The sequence below is a fragment of the Salmo trutta genome, chromosome 37, assembly GCF_901001165.1.
Source record: "Salmo trutta chromosome 37, fSalTru1.1, whole genome shotgun sequence".
NCBI classification, from domain to species: Eukaryota; Metazoa; Chordata; class Actinopteri; order Salmoniformes; family Salmonidae; genus Salmo; species Salmo trutta.
The window spans coordinates 10,701,839-10,722,754 of record NC_042993.1 but is presented as its reverse complement, the minus strand read 5'-3'; the positions used below and the strand labels follow the sequence as shown (position 1 = coordinate 10,722,754).

The following is a 20,916-nucleotide window of genomic DNA, read 5'->3' as shown; positions in this document are numbered from 1 at the left end:
TGACCAAAAGTATGTGGACATCTGCTCGTCGAACATCTCATTCCAAAATCATGGGCATTAATATGGAGTTGGTTCCCTTTTGCTGCTATAACAGCAACATTTAGTGGAATGCCTTCCCACTCACTAGATGTTGGAACATTGCTGCAAGGACTTGCTTCCATTCAGCCACAAGAGCATTAGTGAGGTCGGGCACTGATGTTGGGCGATTAGGCCTGGCTCGCAGTTGGCGTTCCAATTAATCCCAAAGGTCTTCAATGGGGTTGAGGTCAGGGCTCTGTGCAGGCCAGTCAAGTTCTTCCACACCAATCTCGACAAATCATTTCTGTTTGGACCTCGCTTTGTGCACGGGGGCATTGTCATGCTAAAAAAGGAAAGGGTCTTCCCCAAACTGTTGCCATGAAGTTGGAAGCACACAATCGTCTAGAATGTCATTGTATGCAGTAGCGTTAAACTTTCCCTTCACTGGAACTAGAGGGCCTAGCACAAACCATGAAAAACAGCCCTAGACTATTACTCCTCCTCCACCAAACTTTAAAGTTGGCACTATGCATTCGGGCAGGTAGCGTTCTCTTGGCATCCACCAAAACCAGATTCGTTGATCGGACTGCCAGCGTGATTCATCACTCCAGTGAACGCATATCCACTGCTTCAGAGTCCAATGGCGGCGAGCATTACACCACTCCAGCCGACGCTTGGCATTGACATGGTGATCTTAGGATTGTGTGCGGCTGTTAGGCCATGGAAACCCATTTCATGAAGCTCCCGACAAACAGTTATTGTGCTGAGGTTGCGTCCAGAGGCAGTTTGTAACTCGGTAATGAGTGTTGCAACCGAGGATAGGTGATTTTTACACACTACGTGCTTCAGCACTCAGCAGTCCCGTTCTGTGAGCTTCTGTGGCCTACCACTTTGTGGCTGAGAAGTTGTTGCTCCTAGACATTTCCACTTCACAATAACAGTACTTAGTTGACCGGGGCAACTCTAGCAGGTCAGAAATTTGACGAACTGACTTGTTGGAAAGGTGACATCCTATGATGGTGCCACTCTGAAAGTCACTAAGCTCTTCAGTATGGGCAATTGTACTACCAATGTTTGTCTATGGAGATTGCATGGCTGTGTGCTCAATATTTATACACCTGTCAGCAACGGGTGTGGCTGAAATAGTCAAATCCACTAATTTGAAGGGGTGTCCACATACTTTTGGTATCAGTTTTGTAGCAGTTGCGCCCTTCTCATTTTATAGCTTTATCAAAGCAGTACTTACTGTAATAGTGTTGTCGAAGATGAAATGTGTCCATTGAATTAGCAAGATGACGGTTATTGTAACCAATATCTAAACTACAGTGGAGGCTGGTGGGAGGAGCTATTGGAGGACGGGCTCATTGTAATGGCTGGAATGGAGAAAATAGCATAGGAACAATAATCTAATTGGTAGAGACCATCACTATCAAGATGTGGGAATGACAATGTAGCCTTCATGCTTGGCCCAATCATCTTCAATAGAATGAATGTGTATGATTATTAGCAACTGAGACATGGTGCAATATCAAAACCAGTGCAGGCCATTGATGGCATATGGATTGACACAAATCAGTTATGACAGGCTGTTTAAGTGATTACTGTATATTTGATTTTAAAGTCATGTCTAATGTGCAATTACCAAACGTGTCCTCTTTCACATACTTTATTCACAGCAATCATTGTTACTTTTGTCATCCCCAGGCAGTAAGTCAGGCATATACAACCATCTGTGCATCACTTTTCCCTTGTTAATGAACTACAAAAATGTTATAACTGCCTTAATGTTGCTGGACTCCAGGAAGAGTAGCTAATGGGGATCCATAATAACTAGAAAATACAACACAAAATCAAGAATTGGCATGCTGTACTCAACAATTCAAATAAGTCTTTGGGTGCAGGGTCCAAAAGGCATATAAACTACAAAAGGAAAACAGGCATTCAGCAAAATAGTTTAAGTTTTAATGTTCTTTAGTAGCAACAGCAGAGGTCAAACAAACTGACATCTTTCGATGACACTGATAGCTTTAGTCAATGCTGACTGCAGTGCATGAGAAGGGTTGAGGTCTCCAGAGGAAGAATGAGAGGTTGTGGACATGTGCACATGCTTACAAACAGGAGCTACACGCTGCTTTTAATACATTACTGGCATCATGGGACCTTTTACTCCCTCTCAGTAGTTCAGGGAGTTTCCACCATCCAGTCTCAATCACTGTTGGAAACAAACCAATTCATAACACAGTTGGGCCGAGAAAAAATACTATTTACGTAAATATACAATCTATTACACATATGGATGCAATAAAAAAAACAGAGCACAATTTAAAAATGTTTTTAAATTAAGGTTACCTTGAATATAAAGTCCATTCTTCTCATAGTCTGGTTGGCAAACTGGTCAATGACCCTCTCATACCAGTGAGGATTCTTCTGCAATGATTTAAGAATTCTCCTTTCTATGGATAGGATTGCCAGGTTCTTGAGTCGCTCTTGTCCCATGGTGTTCCTTGTGTAGCTTTTCAGCCTCTTCAGACGAGAGAATCTGCTCTCCACGCCCGCTGACGTTGCCCCTATAGTTGCAACTAGGCACATGAGCCGGTACACCTCAGGCATCACTTCATTCAATCCACACCCCTTGAAATGCAAGATTCTGTCACACAGTTTTCGACTGTTCCCTTGAAGCTCCTCGCCACAGTAGAACACTTGCAGCTCATTTTTCAGTTTTTCCATGTTGAAAAAACGGCCATAGCTCTGGGACAGGCTTTCCATTGCATTTGTAGGGAATTCACTCCGGAATGACTCAAATTTCTCATCATCTAACAACTCCATGTATCTCCTGCTGTCCAGGCTTTGGAACCTCTGTGCTATTTGTATCTTGATATTGTCATGGATTGAATCGTACAGTGATTTGTACGTCTGCATTACATCCTGAGTGCCCTGCCTCCGCTTCCTTCTGTGCATCAACTCTGGATCATCTGTCATGTTCGAAGCCTTCTGATATATAGCACTAAATTCTTCTTCAGATTTGTGCTCCTCTATCTTGAGTAAAATATTCTCAATCCTCCTCTTACAAAATTCTACATCCATGGCATTCTGTTGCACACTGTCAAAAACCACATCTGTGCAAGCAAATATATATTCAAAAGTGAGAAGTAAAAAAATAAAATGAAAATCTTCCAGCTGTGTCTTGAACCCATTTGCATCGAAGATCGTGTCATCATCCATGTTAGGATGCTCTGTGATACTTGTGAATGTGTCCAACAGATGCTCAAAGTTTTTTGCCACCGTGTTAACGACTCTGGACGTGAAATTCCAATGTGTTGGTGCGTTTTTTGGCAAACTTGCACAAGCGGCCTTTTCTAGCAGCATTCTATTTGTCGACTTACAAAAAAAAGTTGCGAAGCCACCCAGTGTGGCAAAGAAAACCTTGGTCTTGGGCATAGACTTCACGCTCTGGCTTAATACGGAGTTGAGGGGATGTGCATAGCAATGCACAAAGGTGGCGCTCGGAGCTACAGCTCTTACTTTTGCTTGCAGATCATTTAAATCAGAAGCCATTACAGCAGCGCCATCATATGTTTGAGCGACTAGTTTCTCCACAAAGTTAAACTCTGACATCTCCGAATTCACTAGATCAAAAACAGACTGTGCATCTCGCCCAGCTGACACATCAAAGTAGCCCAAGAAACGCTCCTGGACACACCCCCGATCATCCACATACCTGACAATGACAGACAACTGCGAATGGTCTGTAGTTTCATCCATTTGCCAAGAGAAAAATGGAGCAGCGTCAACCTCGCTTTTAATCTCACTTCTAATTGATGATGCGATAGCAGTTATCAAGTCGTTCTGAATTGTTCTTGACATTCCAGTGAACACAGTTGAAGATTCCATATGCTGAGCAAGTAAAGCATCATACCGCGCGATTACCTCTGCCAATTCCCTGTAGTTGCCTTTGTTAGCGGAACTTTCCGTCTCATCGTGCCCCCTAAAAGCCAACTCTTGCATGCCTAAGTATGCAATGCTGTCAATGAGTCGTTTAAGAACATCCCTGTTTCTTCGGACCTTCTCATTGTGTTGCGCAGCTTGAATACGCAGGCCTTCATTAAGTGAGTGATTGGCACGATGACTCGGCTGTCCCAAAAGCTTGAGTTTTGCATAGGAGTTGAGATGCTCCCGGCTTTCGTCATGTCGTTTAGCTGAACGGTCAATGTTCTTTAGGTCACTGAACCCCCCTTTAGCCCAAGGCTCAAACGTTCCAAAGAGCAGACAAGGCCAGCAATACAAGCGGCATGATGAAAGACTCCCTGTTAGCCATTGATACTTTTTATACCAGTTGGTATTGAACGCCCTCCTCACTTTGTCATCCTTCCTTATGTACTTGATTTCAGGCAGAGGTCGACCCTCGGTTTTAATTTGCACCCTTTCTGTGGACTCCAAAGAATGAAACGGGGTCTTCAACAAAAAATCCACAATGTTGTCAGAATTCGCGACCTGGCAGGTGTGGACAAGTAGCTGCTGTGGTGTGTGGAACATGCAACTGCAGTGGGGGCAGCTGTGTGAGGGGGCGTACACTTTAGTTTCTATCTTAACCACTCTGATTTCAGAATCATGCTCAGCCTTAATTTCCGCCGTTCCTTGGCTAACGTAAACAGAATCTGTTTCAGTCTTGGTTTTGATGGTTCCAGAATCCTGGTGGAGTGCTCTAGAATCCAAGTGACAATTTGATCTGATTCCGTTTTGTTCCTCACTTGTTTCATGCACTTCAAAGTCTGTTTCCTCCTCTTTGATTTGGATGATGTTGAAAGTAAACCCATTACTGCTGAGAGAGTGTGCTTGGCCAATGTCTGAATCTTCTCTACTGGAGTCAACATCATCTGACTGCGTTTCACAATCTGTTTTGATGTGGTCACGATGACTTCTAGTCATCTTGGTTTTATTGCGTTGCTTTTTCCCAGGTTTGATCTTAATCTTGTCGATTGGTTATTGTCTACACCTTCCTCTTCATTTGCATTCTGTGAAGAAAAAAAAAAGAGTTGATTTGAATAAACGTCACCCTTGCAGAGACACCAGGTCAGGAATCATCTTATCCAACACCACAAAGTAAAACAAACAGGCTGGTACATACTAAGGAGAGCATTTGGTTACAACATGCATTTTTACATAGCTAGCTAGCTCGCCCATCGATTAGCTAAGTTGCATAGCTAGCAAGACAGTAGCCCAATATTGGACAAAAGGAGCCTAACGTTACTACTTAGTCCAAGGACCTTACATGTTTAAAGGGCGAATTGGCTCTCGAATCCAAAACAGCTAAATACTCATAAACGTGAATCGATTCTTAATTGCAGTACGGTTCTAGAAACATAAAGCCCTCTACTTTCATCTCACATCAAAATAATTTCACAAATGCAAAATATACACTTACTGTAAGCTAATTAGCACAGGTAGTCGACTGTCTTTCGTAAACAAGCGCTGTAACATGGAAATATGGCCGTGTGGGGAACCCTAACCCTATAAAAAGGTGTATATCAATTTAACCTTTGGTTTATTGAAAATTATTTCTCGGCAATATGAAAGATAAGGTCCTTATGCTTCCAAAACCGTACCGCAAGTGATCAAATGTTCAGGCCGAGCGTCACTGCTCTTAACAAAAACTACCCACTACAGAAGACACCTTAGTCCAATTACTCTTTTTATGTGTAATGCAGAGCCATATACAATGCATTCAGAAAGTAATCACACTCCTTTACCTATTCCACATTCTGTTGTGTTAGACTACATTTTGTATTGGTTCAATTGAGATTGTGTCAATGATCTACACACAATACCCCATAATGTCAAAGTGGAATTTGTTTTGTAGTTTTTTAAAATTATTAATTAAAAAAATGCTGAAATGTCTTGAGTCAATAAATATTCAACCCCTTTGTTATGGAAAGCCTAAATAAGTTCAGGAGTAAAAATGTGCTTAACAAGTCACATAAGTGGCATGGACTCATTCCGTGTTCAATAATAGTAGTTAACATGATTTTTGAATAACTACTCCATCTCTGTACCCCACATACAGTTGCCTGTAAGGTCCCTCAATCGAGTAATGAATTTCAAGCACAGATTAAACCACAACAACCAGCAAGGTTTTCAATGCCTCGCAAAGAAGGGCACCAATTGGTAGATGTGTAATAAAAAAAGCAGATGCTGAATATCCCTTTGAACATGGTGAAGTTATTAATTAGGCTTTGGAAAGTGTATCAATACACCCAGTCGATACAAAGATACAGGCGTCCTTCCTAACTCAGTTGCGGAGAGGAAGAAAGCTGCTCAGGGATTTCACCATGAGGACAATGGTGATTTTAAAACTACTGCGTTTAATGGATGGATCAACAACATTGTAGTTACTCCACAATACTAACCTAAATGACAGAGTGAAAAGAATGAAGCCTGTACAGATAAAAAAATATTCCAAAACATGCACCCTGTTCGCAAGTAATACTTAAGTAATACTGCAAAAAAATATGACAAACAAATATACTTTTTGTCCTGAATAGAAAGCGTTATAAACTCGGCAAAAAAAGACATCCCTTTTTCAGGACCCTGTCTTTCAAAGATAATTCGTAAAAATCCAAATAACTTCACAGATCTTCATTGTAAAGGGTTCAAACACTGCTTCCCATGCTTGTTCAATGAACCATAAACTATTAATGAACATGCACCTGTGGAACGGTCTTTAAGACACTAACAGCTTACATACGGTAGGTAATTAAGGTCACAGTTATGAAAACTTAGGACACTAAAGAGGCCTTTCTACTGACTCTGAAAAACACCAAAAGAAAGATGCCCAGGGTCCCTGCTCATCTGCGTGAACGTGCCTTAGGCATGCTGCAAGGAGGCATGAGGACTGCAGATGTGGCTAGGGCAATAAATTGCAATGTCCGTAATGTGAGAAGCCTAAGACAGCGCAACAGGGAGACAGGACGGACAGCTGATTGTCTTTGCAGTGGCAGACCTTGTGAAACAACACCTGCACAGGATTAGTACATATGAACATTACATTACAAACATTTCTAAAAACACATTTTCACTTTGTCATTCTAAGGTATTGTGTGTAGATGGGTGAGGGAAAAAAATATATTTAATCCATTTTGAATTCAGGCTGTAACTAAATAAATGTGGAATAAGTCAAGGGGTATGAATACTTTCTGAAGGCACTCTGTGTGTGCGTGTGTGTGTGTGATATATACATACATACATACATACATATACACACAGCTCAGGTGTAATGGAATGGAACTGAACCATGGTCAAGGGCTAGCAAGATACAGTTAAAGTCAGAAGTTTACAAACACTTAGGTTGGAGTCATTAAAACTCGTTTTTCAACCACTCCACAAATTTCTTGTTAACAAACTATAGTTTTGGCAAGTCGGTTAGGACATCATTGTGCATGACAAGTAATTTTTCCAACAATTGTTTACAGACAGATTATTTCACTTATAATTCACTGTATCACAATTCCAGTGGGTCAGAAGTTTACATACACTAAGTTGACTGTGCCTCTGAACAGATTGGAAATTTCCAGCAAACTATGTCATGGCTTTAGAAGCTCCTGCAAGATTAATTGACATCATTTGAGTCAATTGGAGGTGTACCTGTGGATGCATTTCAAGGCCTACCTTCAAACTCATTGCCTCTTTGCTTGATATCATGGGGAAATCAAAGGAAATCAGCCAAGGCCTCAGAATTTTTTTTTGTAGACCTCCACAAGTCTGGCTCATCCTTGGGAGCAATTTCCAAATGCCTGAAAGTACCACGTTCATCTGCACAAACAATAGTACGCAGGTATAAACACCATGGGACCACGCAGCCGTCATACCGCTCAGGAAGGAGACGCGTTCTGTCTCCTAGAGATGAACCGACTTTGGTGCGAAAAGTGCAAATCAATCCCAGAACAACAAAGGACCTTGAGCGTTATTTCTAACTTATTTTGTACATAATGTTTCTGCAACCATATCTTACAGCAAAAAAAGAGCTTCTGGTTATCAGGACAGCAATCACTCACCTTGGATTAGACAAAGCTATTTTCTACAACAAGGACGACGCACAAGACATTTTCCAAACACCCCACAGGCCCGACATCCCCGTTATTTGCAAGAGGAAGCGACGCAGGTACAGAGGACAAAGAGCCGGATGCCTGGTCAGGACCCGGAGAAGGCAAGTGGGAAAGCTGCCGTTACTGTCAATACTACTCGCCAACGTGCAATCATTGGACAATATTTTAGACAAGGTATGATCACGAATATCCTACCAACGGGACATCAAAAACTGTAATATCCTATGTTTCACTGAATCGTGGCTGAATGACGACATGGATATTCAGCTAGCGGGATATACGCTGCACTGGCTAGATAGAACAGCACACTCCGGTAAGACGAGGGGGGGGGGGCGGTCTGTGCATATTTGTAAACAACAGCTGGTGCACAAAATCGAAGGAAGTCTCTAGATTTTGCTCGCCTGAAGTAGAGTATCTTATGATAAATTGCAGACCACACTATTTGCCAAGCGAGTTTTCAGCTATACTTTTCGTGGCTGTTTATTTACCACCACAGACGGATGCTGGCACTAAGACCGCACTCAATGAGCTGTATCAGGAAATAAGCAAACAGGAAACTGCACACCCAGAGGCGAGGCTCCTAGTGGCTGGGGACTTTAATGCTGGGAAACTTAAATCAGTTCTACCAAATTTCTATCAACATGTTAAATGTGCAACCAGAGGGAAAAAAAATTCTAGATCACCTGTACTCCACACACAGAGATGCGTGCAAAGCTCTCCCTCACCCTCCATTTGGTAAATCCGACCACAACTCTATCCTCCTGATTCCTGCTTACAAGCAAAAATTAAAGCAGGAAGCACCAGTGACTCGGTCTATAAAAAAGTGGTCAGATGAAGCAGATGCTATCACAGACCGGAACATGTTCTGGGATTCTTCCGATGGCATTGAGGAGTACACCACATCAGTCACTGGCTTTATCAATAAGGGCATCGAGGAAGTCGTCCCCACAGTGACTGTACGTACATACCCCAACCAGAAGCCATGGATAACAGGCAACATTCGCACTGAGCTAAAGGGTAGAGCTGCCGCTTTCAAGGTGCAGGACTCTAACCCGGAAGCTTACAAGAAATCCGGCTATGCCCTGTGACGAATCATCAAACAGGCAAAGCGTCAATACAGGGCTAAGATTGAATCATACTACACCGGCTCCGACGCTCGTCTTATGTGGCAGGGCTTGCAAACTATTACATACTACAAAAGGGAAGCCCAGCCGCGAGCTGCCCAGTGACACGAGCCTAGCAGACAAGCTAAATCACTTTTATGCTCGCTTCGAGGCAAGCAACACTGAGGCATGCATGAGAGCATCAGCTGTTCCGGATGACTGTGTGACCACGCTCTCCGTAGCCGACGTGAGAAAGACCTTTAAACAGGTCAACATACACAAGGCTGCGGGGCCAGAAGGATTACCAGGACGCGTGCTCTGGGCACGTGCTGACCAACTGGCAGGTGTCTTCACTGACATTTTCAACATGTCCCTGATTGAGTCTGTAATACCAACATGTTTCAAGCAGACCACCATAGTCCATGTTCCCAAGAACACAAAGGCAACCTGCCTAAATGACTACAGACCCGTAGCACTCACATCCGTAGCCATGAAGTGCTTTGAAAGGTTGGTAATGGCTCACATCAACACCATTATCCCAGAAACCTTAGACCCACTCCAATTTGCATACCGCCCAAACAGATCCACAGATGATTGCACTCCACACTGCCCTTTCCCACCTGGACAAAAGGAAAACTTATCTGAGAATGCTATTCATTGACTACAGCTCAGCGTTCAACACCATAGTAACCTCAAAGCTCATCACTAAGCTAAGGATCCTGGGACTAAACACCTCCCTCTGCAACTGGATCCTGGACTTCCTGACAGGCCGCCCCCAGGTGGTGAGGGTAGGTAGCAACACATCTGCCACGCTGATCCTCAACATTGGAGCCCCCCAGGGGTGCGTGCTCAGTCCCCTCCTGTACTCCCTGTTCACCCACGACTGCGTGGCCATGCATGACTCCAACACCATCATTAAGTTTGCAGATGACACAACAGTGGTAGGCCTGATCACCGACAATGACGAGACAGCCTATAGGGAGGAGGTCAGAGACCTGGCCGGGTGGTGCCAGAATAACAACCTATCCAGCAACGTAACCAAGACTAAGGAGATGATTGTGGACTACAAGAACAGGAAGACCGAGCACGCCCCCATTCTCATCGACGGGGCTGTAGTGGATCAGGTTGAGAGCTTCAAGTTCCTTGGTGTCCACATCAACAACAAACTAGAATGGTCCAAACACACCAAGACAGTCGTCAAGGGTGCACGACAAAGCCTATTCCCCCTCAGGAAACTAAAAAGATTTGGCATGGGTCCCGAGATCCTCAAAAGGTTCTACAGCTGCAACATCGAGAGCATCCTGACTGGTTGCGTCACTGCCTGGTACGGCAATTGCTCGGCCTCTGACCACAAGGCACTACAGAGGGTAGTGCGTACGGCCCAGTACATCACTGGGGCTAAGCTGCCTGCCATCCAGGACCTCTACACCGGCGGTGTCAGAGGAAGGCCCTAAAAATGGTGAAAGACCCCAGCCACCCCAGTCATAGACAGAGTGTGCTCTCTACTCCCACACGGCAAGCGGTACCGGAGTACCAAGTCTAGAACAAAAATAATTCAAGTTTTTACCCCCAAGCCATAAGACCCCCGAACAGGTAATCAAATGGCTACCCGGACTATTTGCATTGTGTGCCCCCCCAACCCCTCTTTTATGCTGCTGCTACTCTCGGTTTATCATATATGCATAGTCACTTTAACTATACATTCATGTACATACTACCTCAATTGGGCCGACCAACCAGTGCTCCCACACATTGGCTAAACGGGCTGTCTATCTGCATTGTGTCCCGCCACCCGCCAACCCCTCTTTTACGCTACCGCCACTCTCTGTTCATCATATATGGATAGTCACTTTAACCATATGTACATACTACCTCAATCAGCCTGACTAACCGTTGTCTGTATGTAGCCTCGCTACTTTTATAGCCTCACTACTGTATATAGCCTGTCTTTTTACTGTTGTTTTATTTCTTCACTTACCTATTGTTCACCAAATACCTTTTTTGCACTATTGGTTAGAGCCTTTAAGTAAGCATTTCACTGTAATGTCTACACCTGTTGTATTCGGTGCACATGACAAATAAACTTGATTTGAAGATGCTGGAGGAAACAGGTACAAAAGTATCTATATCCACAGTAAACCTGAAAGGCCGCTCAGCAAGGAAGGAGCCACTGCTCCACAACCGCCAAAAAAAAGCTAGGCTACGGTTTGCAACTGCACATGGGGACAAAGATAGAACTTTTTGGAGAAATGTCCTCTGGTCTGATGAAACAAAAATAGAACTGTTTGGCAATAATGACCATCGTTATGCTTGGAGGAAAAAGTGTGAAGCTTGCAAGCCGAAGAACACCATCCCAACCGTGAAGCACGGGGGTGGCAGCATCATGTTGTGGGGGTGCTTTGCTGCAGGAGGGACTGGTGCACTTCACAAAAGAGATGGCATCATGTGGATGGAAAATTATGTGGATATATTGAAGCAACATCTCAAGACATCAGTCAGGAAGTTAAAGCTTGGTTGCAAATGGGTCTTCCAAATGAACAATGACCCCAATCATACTTCCAAAGTTGTGGCAAAATGGCTTAAGGACAACAAAGTCAAGGTTTTGGAGTGGCCATCACAAAGCCCTAACCTCAGTCCCATAGAAAATTTGTGGGCAGAACTGAAAAAGCATGTGCGAGCAAGGAGGCCTTCAAACCTGATTCAGTTACACCAGCTCTGTCAGGAGGAATGGGCCAAAATTCACCCAACTTATTGTGGGAAGCTTGTGGAAGGCTACCCAAAATGTTTGACCCAAGTTAAACAATGTAAAGGCAATGCTACCAAATACTAACTGAGTGTATATAAACTTCTGACCCACTGGGAATGTGAAGAAAGAAATTAAAGCTGAAATAAAATCACTCTACTATTATTCTGACATTTCACATTCTTATAATAGTGGTGATCATAACTGACCTATGACAGGGAATTTTTACTAGGATTAAATGTCAGTAATTGTGAAAAACGGAGTTTAAATGTATTTGACTAAGGTTTATGTAAACTTCTGACTTCAACTGTAGATACTACAGAGTAAACAAAATACTAGGCTGGTGGAAACACAATTCTGCCTTAGTAAACAGACTTAGGGTTTTGTCTTCGACATACCTTAATTGAACAACATTATCGTCACAGTACAAGTCATAATACCCATAAAACCTAGCAGTCAAACAAGGAAATAGTTCCAATTGTTTTTCCACCATACATTTTTCCCCATTGGGGATTTTAGAAACTTCAAATATGGGCTTTGTTTCATGTAGGTTTACCCTGGCGTGACGTTTTGATAACCATGTGAATCTCTCTAGGACAATGTGACTTTTACCAATATATTCACCTATATTTACCCCCTCCAAAATTAAATGTGTAGTCTTGCATATCTACTTTGATGCTAATTAGCAATTGTTGGATCTGAGAGTAAATAGAGCTGAATATATTGATTAAAGTCACCGTGTCCAAAATATATTTACATGGTTATCAAAACGTCATGATAGGGTAAGCTTCCACGAAACGCAGCCCTTATTTTAAGTGTTTCTGCAATACCCTATGGGAAAGATGTATGGTGGAAAAACGATTTGAACCATTTCCCAGTTTGACCGCTAGGTTCTATTGGTGTTAGGACACCTTCACTGTGGGTCTCTACAACAACGGTCACCTGGACATACAACTATCAAAAACAGTAGCACCGAGTTTCTGTACTGTCTCAAATCATAGGTTTAACATGCTGAGGAGAGCATTTGAAAACATCATACATTTTTACGTTATCATTGGGAGGTTAGTTAAGTTAGCTAGGTTGCATATCTTTCTGGGTCAGAAATGGACTCTCTTCGCCTGGCTAACGTTAGCTAGCAAGATTAGCTAGATAGTAGATAATGTAAGCTACTTTACTGCTTTTGACGACTAGATATCACCCACCAAATACTGATTGTAAAGATATTAACCATTAGAGGAACAAGTTTATGTTTCTCGTACAAATACTCACGAATAGAAAATAAAGTTTCGCTACTCCGGAAGAATTACGCGTTTCCGTACAGAGGAAGAGGCGAAGCGAGAGGCTTTACTCTCGTTAAAATCTGTCCGCGAGACAAATGTTTCGTTGTTGTATGGAGGTCTATGAGAGTGTCGAATTACGTGAGGCTTTTTTTTGATAAAATATAAGTTTCGTAATGTTTAGGTTGTTACAAATGTACGGATATAAGTGGATGCACGTGGCATTGCGGCAGCAAGGATAAAAACGACTTAGTCCTGCCTGTTGTGCCCAAGTTTATCTGCCCTCTCATTGGCTAGAATGGTCCCGCCTGTCTTCCATCATTGAGGGAGAACATGCATTTCCATTGCTAGAGCGGTCACTTGACTATCTTGTCAACATAATAGACAAACATTGCTTTTCTGCAGTTAAAACGTCACGGTACCTGACCAATCAATGGCCCCTCGATTATATGCAAAAAAATAGAGGCTGTTGATTGGTGTGTATTCTTAAATAAATATACATTTTCGCCAAAAGTATCAGTTTTGTATCAGCAATTTTTTGTAGCTATGCCAGTTCTGGACTCTAATCTTATTTATCAAGGACGAATTGTGGTCATTGTAATAGCAAGAAGATAGTTATGTACGGCTAAAGCATCTGTTGTAAAGAAGATAGAGCATACCCTTTAATTTACTGTCCTGATTCTCCATAGGCAGACAGGTTGACTCCCACACTAACAATGTTGCCCTAGGTCTGGGATTTCAGAAACAAATAAACTCAATTGTTAAATCGATCCTCTTCAAAAGCTTTCATATTGTAATATGAAATGTACGGCTTATTGTAATATCAAAACCAGCCAGTGCAGGCCAATAATGGTTTACCAATAGAATACTGGGAGACTGAAATGTATGTGATATGAGGCTCTTATTTCAGCTCAAAGAAAACATACAAAAAAACACCAGAACCACACAACAGGCATGCCATCTTTCACAGAATATAGCAGCCTTTATTGACATTACCATTTATTGTTATTAACACAACAAAGTCAGGAACAAAACCATCTTCTGTACATCACTGCTCCTTTATTAAATAACTACAACAAGAGTAAAAGAGTTGACTGTATATAAATAATCAAATCATTCAGCAACATCTAGGCAGGTGACCAGAGAGGTGGTGGGCGCGAGCAAAAGTACGATGGCAGCGGGGGCAGGAGTACGGTCTCTCCCCAGTGTGGGTCCTCATGTGAGTTTTAAGGTGACCGACCATGCGGAAGCTTTTGTCACACTCCTGGCAGTGATATGGCCGTGAGTTATTGTGGATCCTCATGTGTTTGCCCAGATCCCCTGAAGAGGTATAGCAGCCGTGGCAGACAGAACATTCATACGGCTTCTCTCCAGTGTGGCTGCGTATGTGTTTTGTGAGATCTCCAGACTGAGTGAAGCTTTTGCTGCACTCAGTACATGTGTATGGTTTCTCACCTGTGTGAGTGCGCTGGTGGTTCTTCAGGTGTGCGTGTCGGAAAAATGTCTTGTCACACACTGTGCAATGGAAAGGCCGTTCCCCAGTGTGTGTGCGCTGGTGGGTTTTCAATGCTGCAATGTTTATGAACTTCAGCCCACAAACCCCACAATGGTAGTTCCTTTCATTGTTGTGGATCTTCAGATGCGTCTTCAGATAACCTTTGTCCGCAAAGTCTTTACCACACACAGTACATTTGAAAGGTCTCTCCCCTGAGTGTGTGCGCAGGTGAAGCTTCAAAGAATAACTGTATGCAAACCGCCTGTCACATTTGGGGCAGGATAAAGGCTTCTCGCCAGAGTGAACGGTCATGTGAACTCGGAGGTGCCACATCCGGGCAAAATCCTTTCCGCAGTCTTGGCATTTGAATGGCTTGACCCCTGAGTGTATCATCATGTGTTTGCAATGACTGCTGGCTTCTGAGAAGCTCTTGCCACACTCCTTACAGACGTAAGGCTTTTCGCCGGTGTGTGTGCGCATGTGAATGCGCAGATTCTGAGGACTAGAGCAGCTTTTGCCACACTCTGAGCATGGCATGCCGATGTTCAGACAGACAGGGCCATCCTCAGGCTTAGTGTCCTCAGGTTTGTGACACTGGTGAGGCCCCAGTCCCCAGGAATTCTTGAAGCTCTTTCCACAGTCAGCGCAACTGAGGTATCCATCGGTGAAAGTAACAGCCATTTTGTGCCAAACCTTGCAGTGAGTATGCAGTCTGGCTATGTACTGGAAGCTGCGGGCACAATAGGGGCAGGGGTGGAGTTTCCTTAGAGAGGGAGAGGGGTGGGCCTGACGGATGTGGACGTGTAGCTGTCGTGGGGTATGGAACATACAGCTACAGTGGGGACAGCTGTGTGTGGGGGCATACACGGTTTTACTTGTTGAGACATGGCTTTTGAACAAAGCCAGGTACTGCTTCTGGTGTTTGGTCTTGATATGGTTCTCCAGGAAGTAACAGTCAGTGAAGGAGATGGTGCAGTGTGGACAAGGAAAGAACTGAGAAGTAGAGACTGAGGGAGAGGGACAGAGCAGTGGAAAGAAGGTAGAAAGAGAAAGATGAGGGAACAGAACATAGTTACGATTTCCTACATTTCCTCATTCAACAATAAAATGCTTGAGTAAATATCTCTGCTAAATATTAATTTCAAAGTTTGGTAAATTAATGTTCAAATGATGTTCAAGTAATCCCATCATCCATTTCAAATGCAGTGTTGAGGGTGGACTGGATCTATGAACTATGCCCTACCTTCATCTGTCTCGTCTGGGTTTTCCTCCTTCACCAAACACACTTTAGTGTCTCGCAGAAGAGTCTTAACCACCACCTTATGGATTAGAAAGATGAAGAAACCACAGTATGTATTAACCAAAAGTAAATACTATTTTCTAGTTACTAACTGTCACATGTTGGGAAAGACCACTAACTCTTCTTACATTAGACAATCTTGTAAGCATCACCACAGGACTCCTTGATATCTCGCTACATCCGGTCATAGGACTGGATGTATTTTGATGTTTGATGTGGTTCTTCTGGAAGGAAGGAACAGAACGGTTTGGTTCCTCTCCCATTCCCTGCTGTTCAAAGTCTGTTGGTTCCTCTTTGATTTTGATGGAGCTGATATATACCCCTTTAGTAATGTAGGGTGATTGGCTAATGTCTGGTTCTTCTCTATTGCAGTCAACATCATCTAACTGTGTTCCACACTCTGTTTTGATGGGGTCTCGATGGTGTTTAGTCCTCTTGGTTTTGTTGTGTTGCTTTTTCCCAGGTTTGCTCTTCATCTTGTTGACTAGAGTGCTTCTTCATTTGAATTCTGTGGGGAAAAGAGCAGGTTTTATTGAGCATCACCCTTAGAGAGCTATACCAAGCAGTGATCCTATTAATAAACCATGCAACACACTATAAGTCACAGGAAGGCCAAAAAGATGATCAAGGACAACAACCACCCGAGCCACTGCCTGTTCACCCAGCTATCATCCAAAAGGCGAGGTCAGTACAGGTGTATCAAAGCTGGGACAGAGACTGAAAAACAGCTTCTATATCTCAAGGCCATCAGACTGTTAAACAGCCATCACTAGCACAGAGAGGCTGCTGCCTACATACAGACTTGAAATCATTGGCCACTTTAATAAATGTAACACTAGTCACTTTAATAATGCCACTTTAACAATGTTTACATATCTTGCATTACTCATCTCATATCTATTGCATCTTAGCCTATGCCGCTCTGACATTGCTCATCCATATTTTTATACATTCTTATTCCATTCCTTTAGTTAGATGTGTGGGTATTAGGCTTTTGTTTTGTAATTGTTAGATATTACTTGTTTTATATTGCTGCACTGTCGGAACTAGAAGCACAAGCATTTCGCTACACTCGCAATAACTTCTGCTAACCATGTGTATGTGACCAATCCAATTTGATTTGACCAATCATCGGGTAATTGAAGAAAACACAAGTCTGTATGAACAATAAATGTAACTGCATACGTTTCCAACAGTCAACCTACCAGTAATAATTGGCCTATAGACGGGTTGGTTGTTTAGCAACAAAACCGACGCGAACACAACTAGGGCAAAACAGACGGGGTTGTTGATAACATGTAAACTATATTTCGTCTCCAATGTCTATTGAATACATAAATACATTTGCAAAATGAGAACTTGTCTCTCAAATACATCGTTACAGTTGTTGGTTAGCTAGTTAGAGGAATTTAGCCATTATAGCATAGATGACGTGGCAACAGTTAAAACACCTCACGGCAGCTTCTAGTCATTGTTGATGTTAGCTAGTTGGACATCCAGAATCACAACACATGGAGTTCTGCCCCATTGAAGCATCGTTTTCGTGACGTTGTCAGCTAACCCTTCAATATGACATTAGCATTCATGTTGCTCCCAACCCGCTCAGACATAAGCATAGCTCGTTATAGGATATTACCTAACGATACTTACTGTTGCAGCCAACTAGCTAGCTACTGTTTTGAGCTGCTAGTAGCCTAGTCTTTGTAAACGAGAACAACACAGCAAAGGCCAATTACTTTGTATCTTGTCAATTCTCAATGATAGCTCAATGATAGAATGGCACACAGCTTCGCATTCCTTTGTTGACGCCATAAAACGCTGCACTTTCTGGTCTATGTCCGCAACGTTCCACCACTGATAGAACAAGGTCGTCACTAGTTACCACAGCCACAAAGTCGTAAACCGCGCCTTTTTTAAACATCATACCTCATTTAGCAGACACTCATATACCGTAGTGAATGCATACATTTTTGTACCGTTCCCCCGTGCGAATCGAATGCACAACCCTGACGTTACAAGCGCCATGCTCTACCAACTGAGCCACACGGAACCTATTTCTACAATTTCTCAAAAATGTGGGTTTAAACCTTAACCACACTGCTAACCTTATGTCGAAACCAATTTAGATGTTGTGGCTTTGGTAACTAGTGGAAACCATAGAAAAAGGGAACAGATGTTTTACCGGATGTATAAATCTGAAGCATCCGGTTGGAATTCCCACTTCACACCAAATATGATGAGAAGAAGCCCAGTGGTCAAGCCTGGCCACTGAAGTATAATAAGAATGAGCCTGATGACTTGCACTAAATTCTTCCACTGCTCTGTCGTTCGCTACATACTTTAGTCTGAGACTCCCATAATTGAAGTCGTTTGTTGTGAAGAGGGGCACGAGTATCAAAGCCAACAACATATTGTAATGACCCGGCTGGGTCATAAAAGGAAAAGAGACGGACTCTGGGTGTGCAGGTCAGAACACAGATTTATTCCTAAACTGGGCTATTGCTCAGGCCACAGCCCACGCCGCTAAATACCGAACGTACACAATTATACCATGTCGAGTTAAGAGTCACCCCCATAGGGACAGATCAAGGCCCGAACAGAAAGAGAGAAAGATGAGACAGTAATCCCTATTTATGCATTTCCAAATCCCGCGGGATTACCCATCATACCCCCCCAACCTTTCCCTCTGTCCTGACACATTTAACCCCTGCTAGTAGCCATGAGAACCATAACACACCCACAAACACAGAACACAATACCGGGTCGTTACAATATTTTCAAACCACCGCTTTACCCAGGGAGAAAGACTGCCCCCTTCTCATTGAAGCATAGACAGCGTTAAAATCACTAGACAGTGATAGCGCTGACGTCATCCACCTATTCCTATGGAAAACTCCCAATGGCGAATTTGAAACGCGCTGCGCCATATTGCCACAGAATAATCAGCAAGATATTTCACAGGATGTATTAGTGTGAAGCATCCGGTTAGCGGTTCCACTCACTACCAAAAATGGTGATGAGAGAAAGCCCAGTGGCCGGCAGTGGGAGAAGATGGAGTGAGATGGATTTTGGCCTACATTATGCTAATGTTCTCATTGACGAAACGTTTGACCTCAATACAGTTTTCTGTTCCCAAAACTAGAATCTGTTACGAACAGAGTGGACTAATTTTAGTAGATTTGACCCTTTAAACAACTTCTTTTTTTTTTACTTTGGTAGAAGGAGTGAAAGGGCGAATTGGCTTGCTGGAGTGTTTACGGACATGTTCAATCTCTCCCTATCACAGTCTGCTGTCTCCACCTGCTTCAATATGTTCACCATTGTTCCTGCACCCAAGAAAGCAAAGGTAACTGAACTAAATGACTATCACCCGTATAACTCACTTATGTCATCATGAAGTGCTTTGAGAGGCTAGTTAAGGATCATATCACCTCTACCTTACCTGACACCCTAGACCCACTTCAATTTGCTTACCGCCCTAATAGATCCACAGAGGATGCAATTGCCATCGCACTGCATACTGCCCTATCCCATTTGGACAAGATGAATACCTACAGCAGAATGCTGTTCATTGTCTATAGCTCAGCCTTCAACACAATGATACCGTCCAAGCTCATCATTAAGCTCGGGGCCCTGGGTCTGAACCCCGCCCTGTGCAACTGGGTCTGGGACTTCCTGACAGGCCGCCCCCAGGTGGTGAAGGTAGGAAACAACACCTCCACTTCGCTGATCACTAGCACAGGGGTCCCACAAGGGTGCGTGCTCAGCCCCCTCCTGTACTCCCTGTTCACCTATGACTGCGTGGCTACGCATGCCTCCAACTCAATCATCAAGTTTGCATACGACACAAACGTAGTAGGCCTGATTACCAACAATGACGAGACAGCCTACAGGGAGGAGGTGAAGGTCCTGGTGGAGGTGTTCCAACTGATCGTATACTTCCGGAAACAGCAGAGGGAGCACACCCCTATCCACATCTACTGGACTGCAGTGGAGAAGGTGGAAAGCTTCAAGTTCCTCGGCGTACACATCACTGACAATCTGAAATGGTCCACCCATGCAGACAGTGTGATGAAGAAGGTGCAACAGCGCCTCTTCAAACTCAGGAGGCTGAAGAAATTTGGCTTGGCCCCTAAGACCCTTAGAAATTTTTACAGATGTACAATTGAGAGCATCCTGTCAGGCTGTATCAACGCCTGGTACGGCAACTGCACAGCCCAAATCCGCAGGGCTATCCAGAGGGTGGTGTGGTCTGCCCATTTGCCTGCCCTCCAGGACACCTACAACACCCGATGTCACAGGAAGGCCAAAAAGATCAAATGACATCAATCATCTGAGCCACGGCCTGTTCACCCCGCTATCATCCAGAAGGAGAAGTTAGTACAGGTGTATCAAAGCTGGGACCGAGAGACTGAAAAACAGCTTCTATCTCAAGGCCATCAGACTGTTAAAAAGCCATCACTAGCCAGCTACCACCCGGCTACTCAACCCTGCACCTTCGAGGCTGCAGCCCTATATACATAGACATGGAATCACTGGCCACTTTAATAATAGAACACTAAATCAAATCAAATCTTATTAGTCGCATGCGCCGAATACAACATGTGTAGACCTGTAGACCTTACAGTGAAATGCTTACTAGTCACTTTAATAATGTTTACTCATCTCATCTGTTTACTCATGTATATACTGTATTCTATTCTACTGTATTTTAGTCAATGCCACTCCGACATTGCTCGTGCTAAATATTTATATATTTTTTCATTCCATTCTTTTACTTTAGATTTGTGTGTTGTTGTGAATTGTTAGATATTACTGCACTGTTGGAGCTAGGAACACAAGCATTTCGCTATACCCACAATAACATCTGTTAAATATATG

The 20,916-nt window shown here is 43.3% G+C and overlaps 2 protein-coding genes across 5 annotated transcripts; both read right to left on the bottom strand.

Annotated features, from left to right (window-relative positions):
* Positions 1 to 1,668: 1,668 nt before the first annotated feature.
* LOC115176386 (zinc finger MYM-type protein 1) lies at positions 1,669 to 13,518 on the bottom strand. The gene is made up of 3 exons (XM_029736395.1): positions 13,233 to 13,518; positions 2,368 to 5,030; positions 1,669 to 2,230 (listed from the first exon to the last, which is right to left on the bottom strand). The coding sequence occupies exons 2-3, from the start codon at positions 4,942 to 4,944 to the stop codon at positions 2,228 to 2,230; spliced, it is 2,580 nt and encodes an 859-aa protein (XP_029592255.1). The 5' UTR covers positions 4,945 to 5,030; positions 13,233 to 13,518; the 3' UTR covers positions 1,669 to 2,227.
* A 681-nt stretch (positions 13,519 to 14,199) lies between these two features.
* On the bottom strand, positions 14,200 to 18,663 carry LOC115177516 (gastrula zinc finger protein XlCGF57.1). Of its 4 annotated transcripts, none has more exons than XM_029738360.1 (4): positions 18,218 to 18,663; positions 16,164 to 16,543; positions 15,979 to 16,054; positions 14,200 to 15,742 (listed from the first exon to the last, which is right to left on the bottom strand). In XM_029738360.1, exons 2-4 carry the CDS (start codon positions 16,509 to 16,511, stop codon positions 14,358 to 14,360), a joined length of 1,809 nt encoding a protein of 602 aa, XP_029594220.1. In that variant the 5' UTR covers positions 16,512 to 16,543; positions 18,218 to 18,663; the 3' UTR covers positions 14,200 to 14,357. The 4 variants fall into 4 exon arrangements, with proteins under 4 accessions (XP_029594220.1, XP_029594221.1, XP_029594219.1 ...); XM_029738361.1 differs by lacking the exon at positions 18,218 to 18,663 and adding an exon at positions 17,772 to 18,088; XM_029738359.1 differs by lacking the exon at positions 18,218 to 18,663 and adding an exon at positions 17,686 to 18,087.
* Positions 18,664 to 20,916: the final 2,253 nt, after the last annotated feature.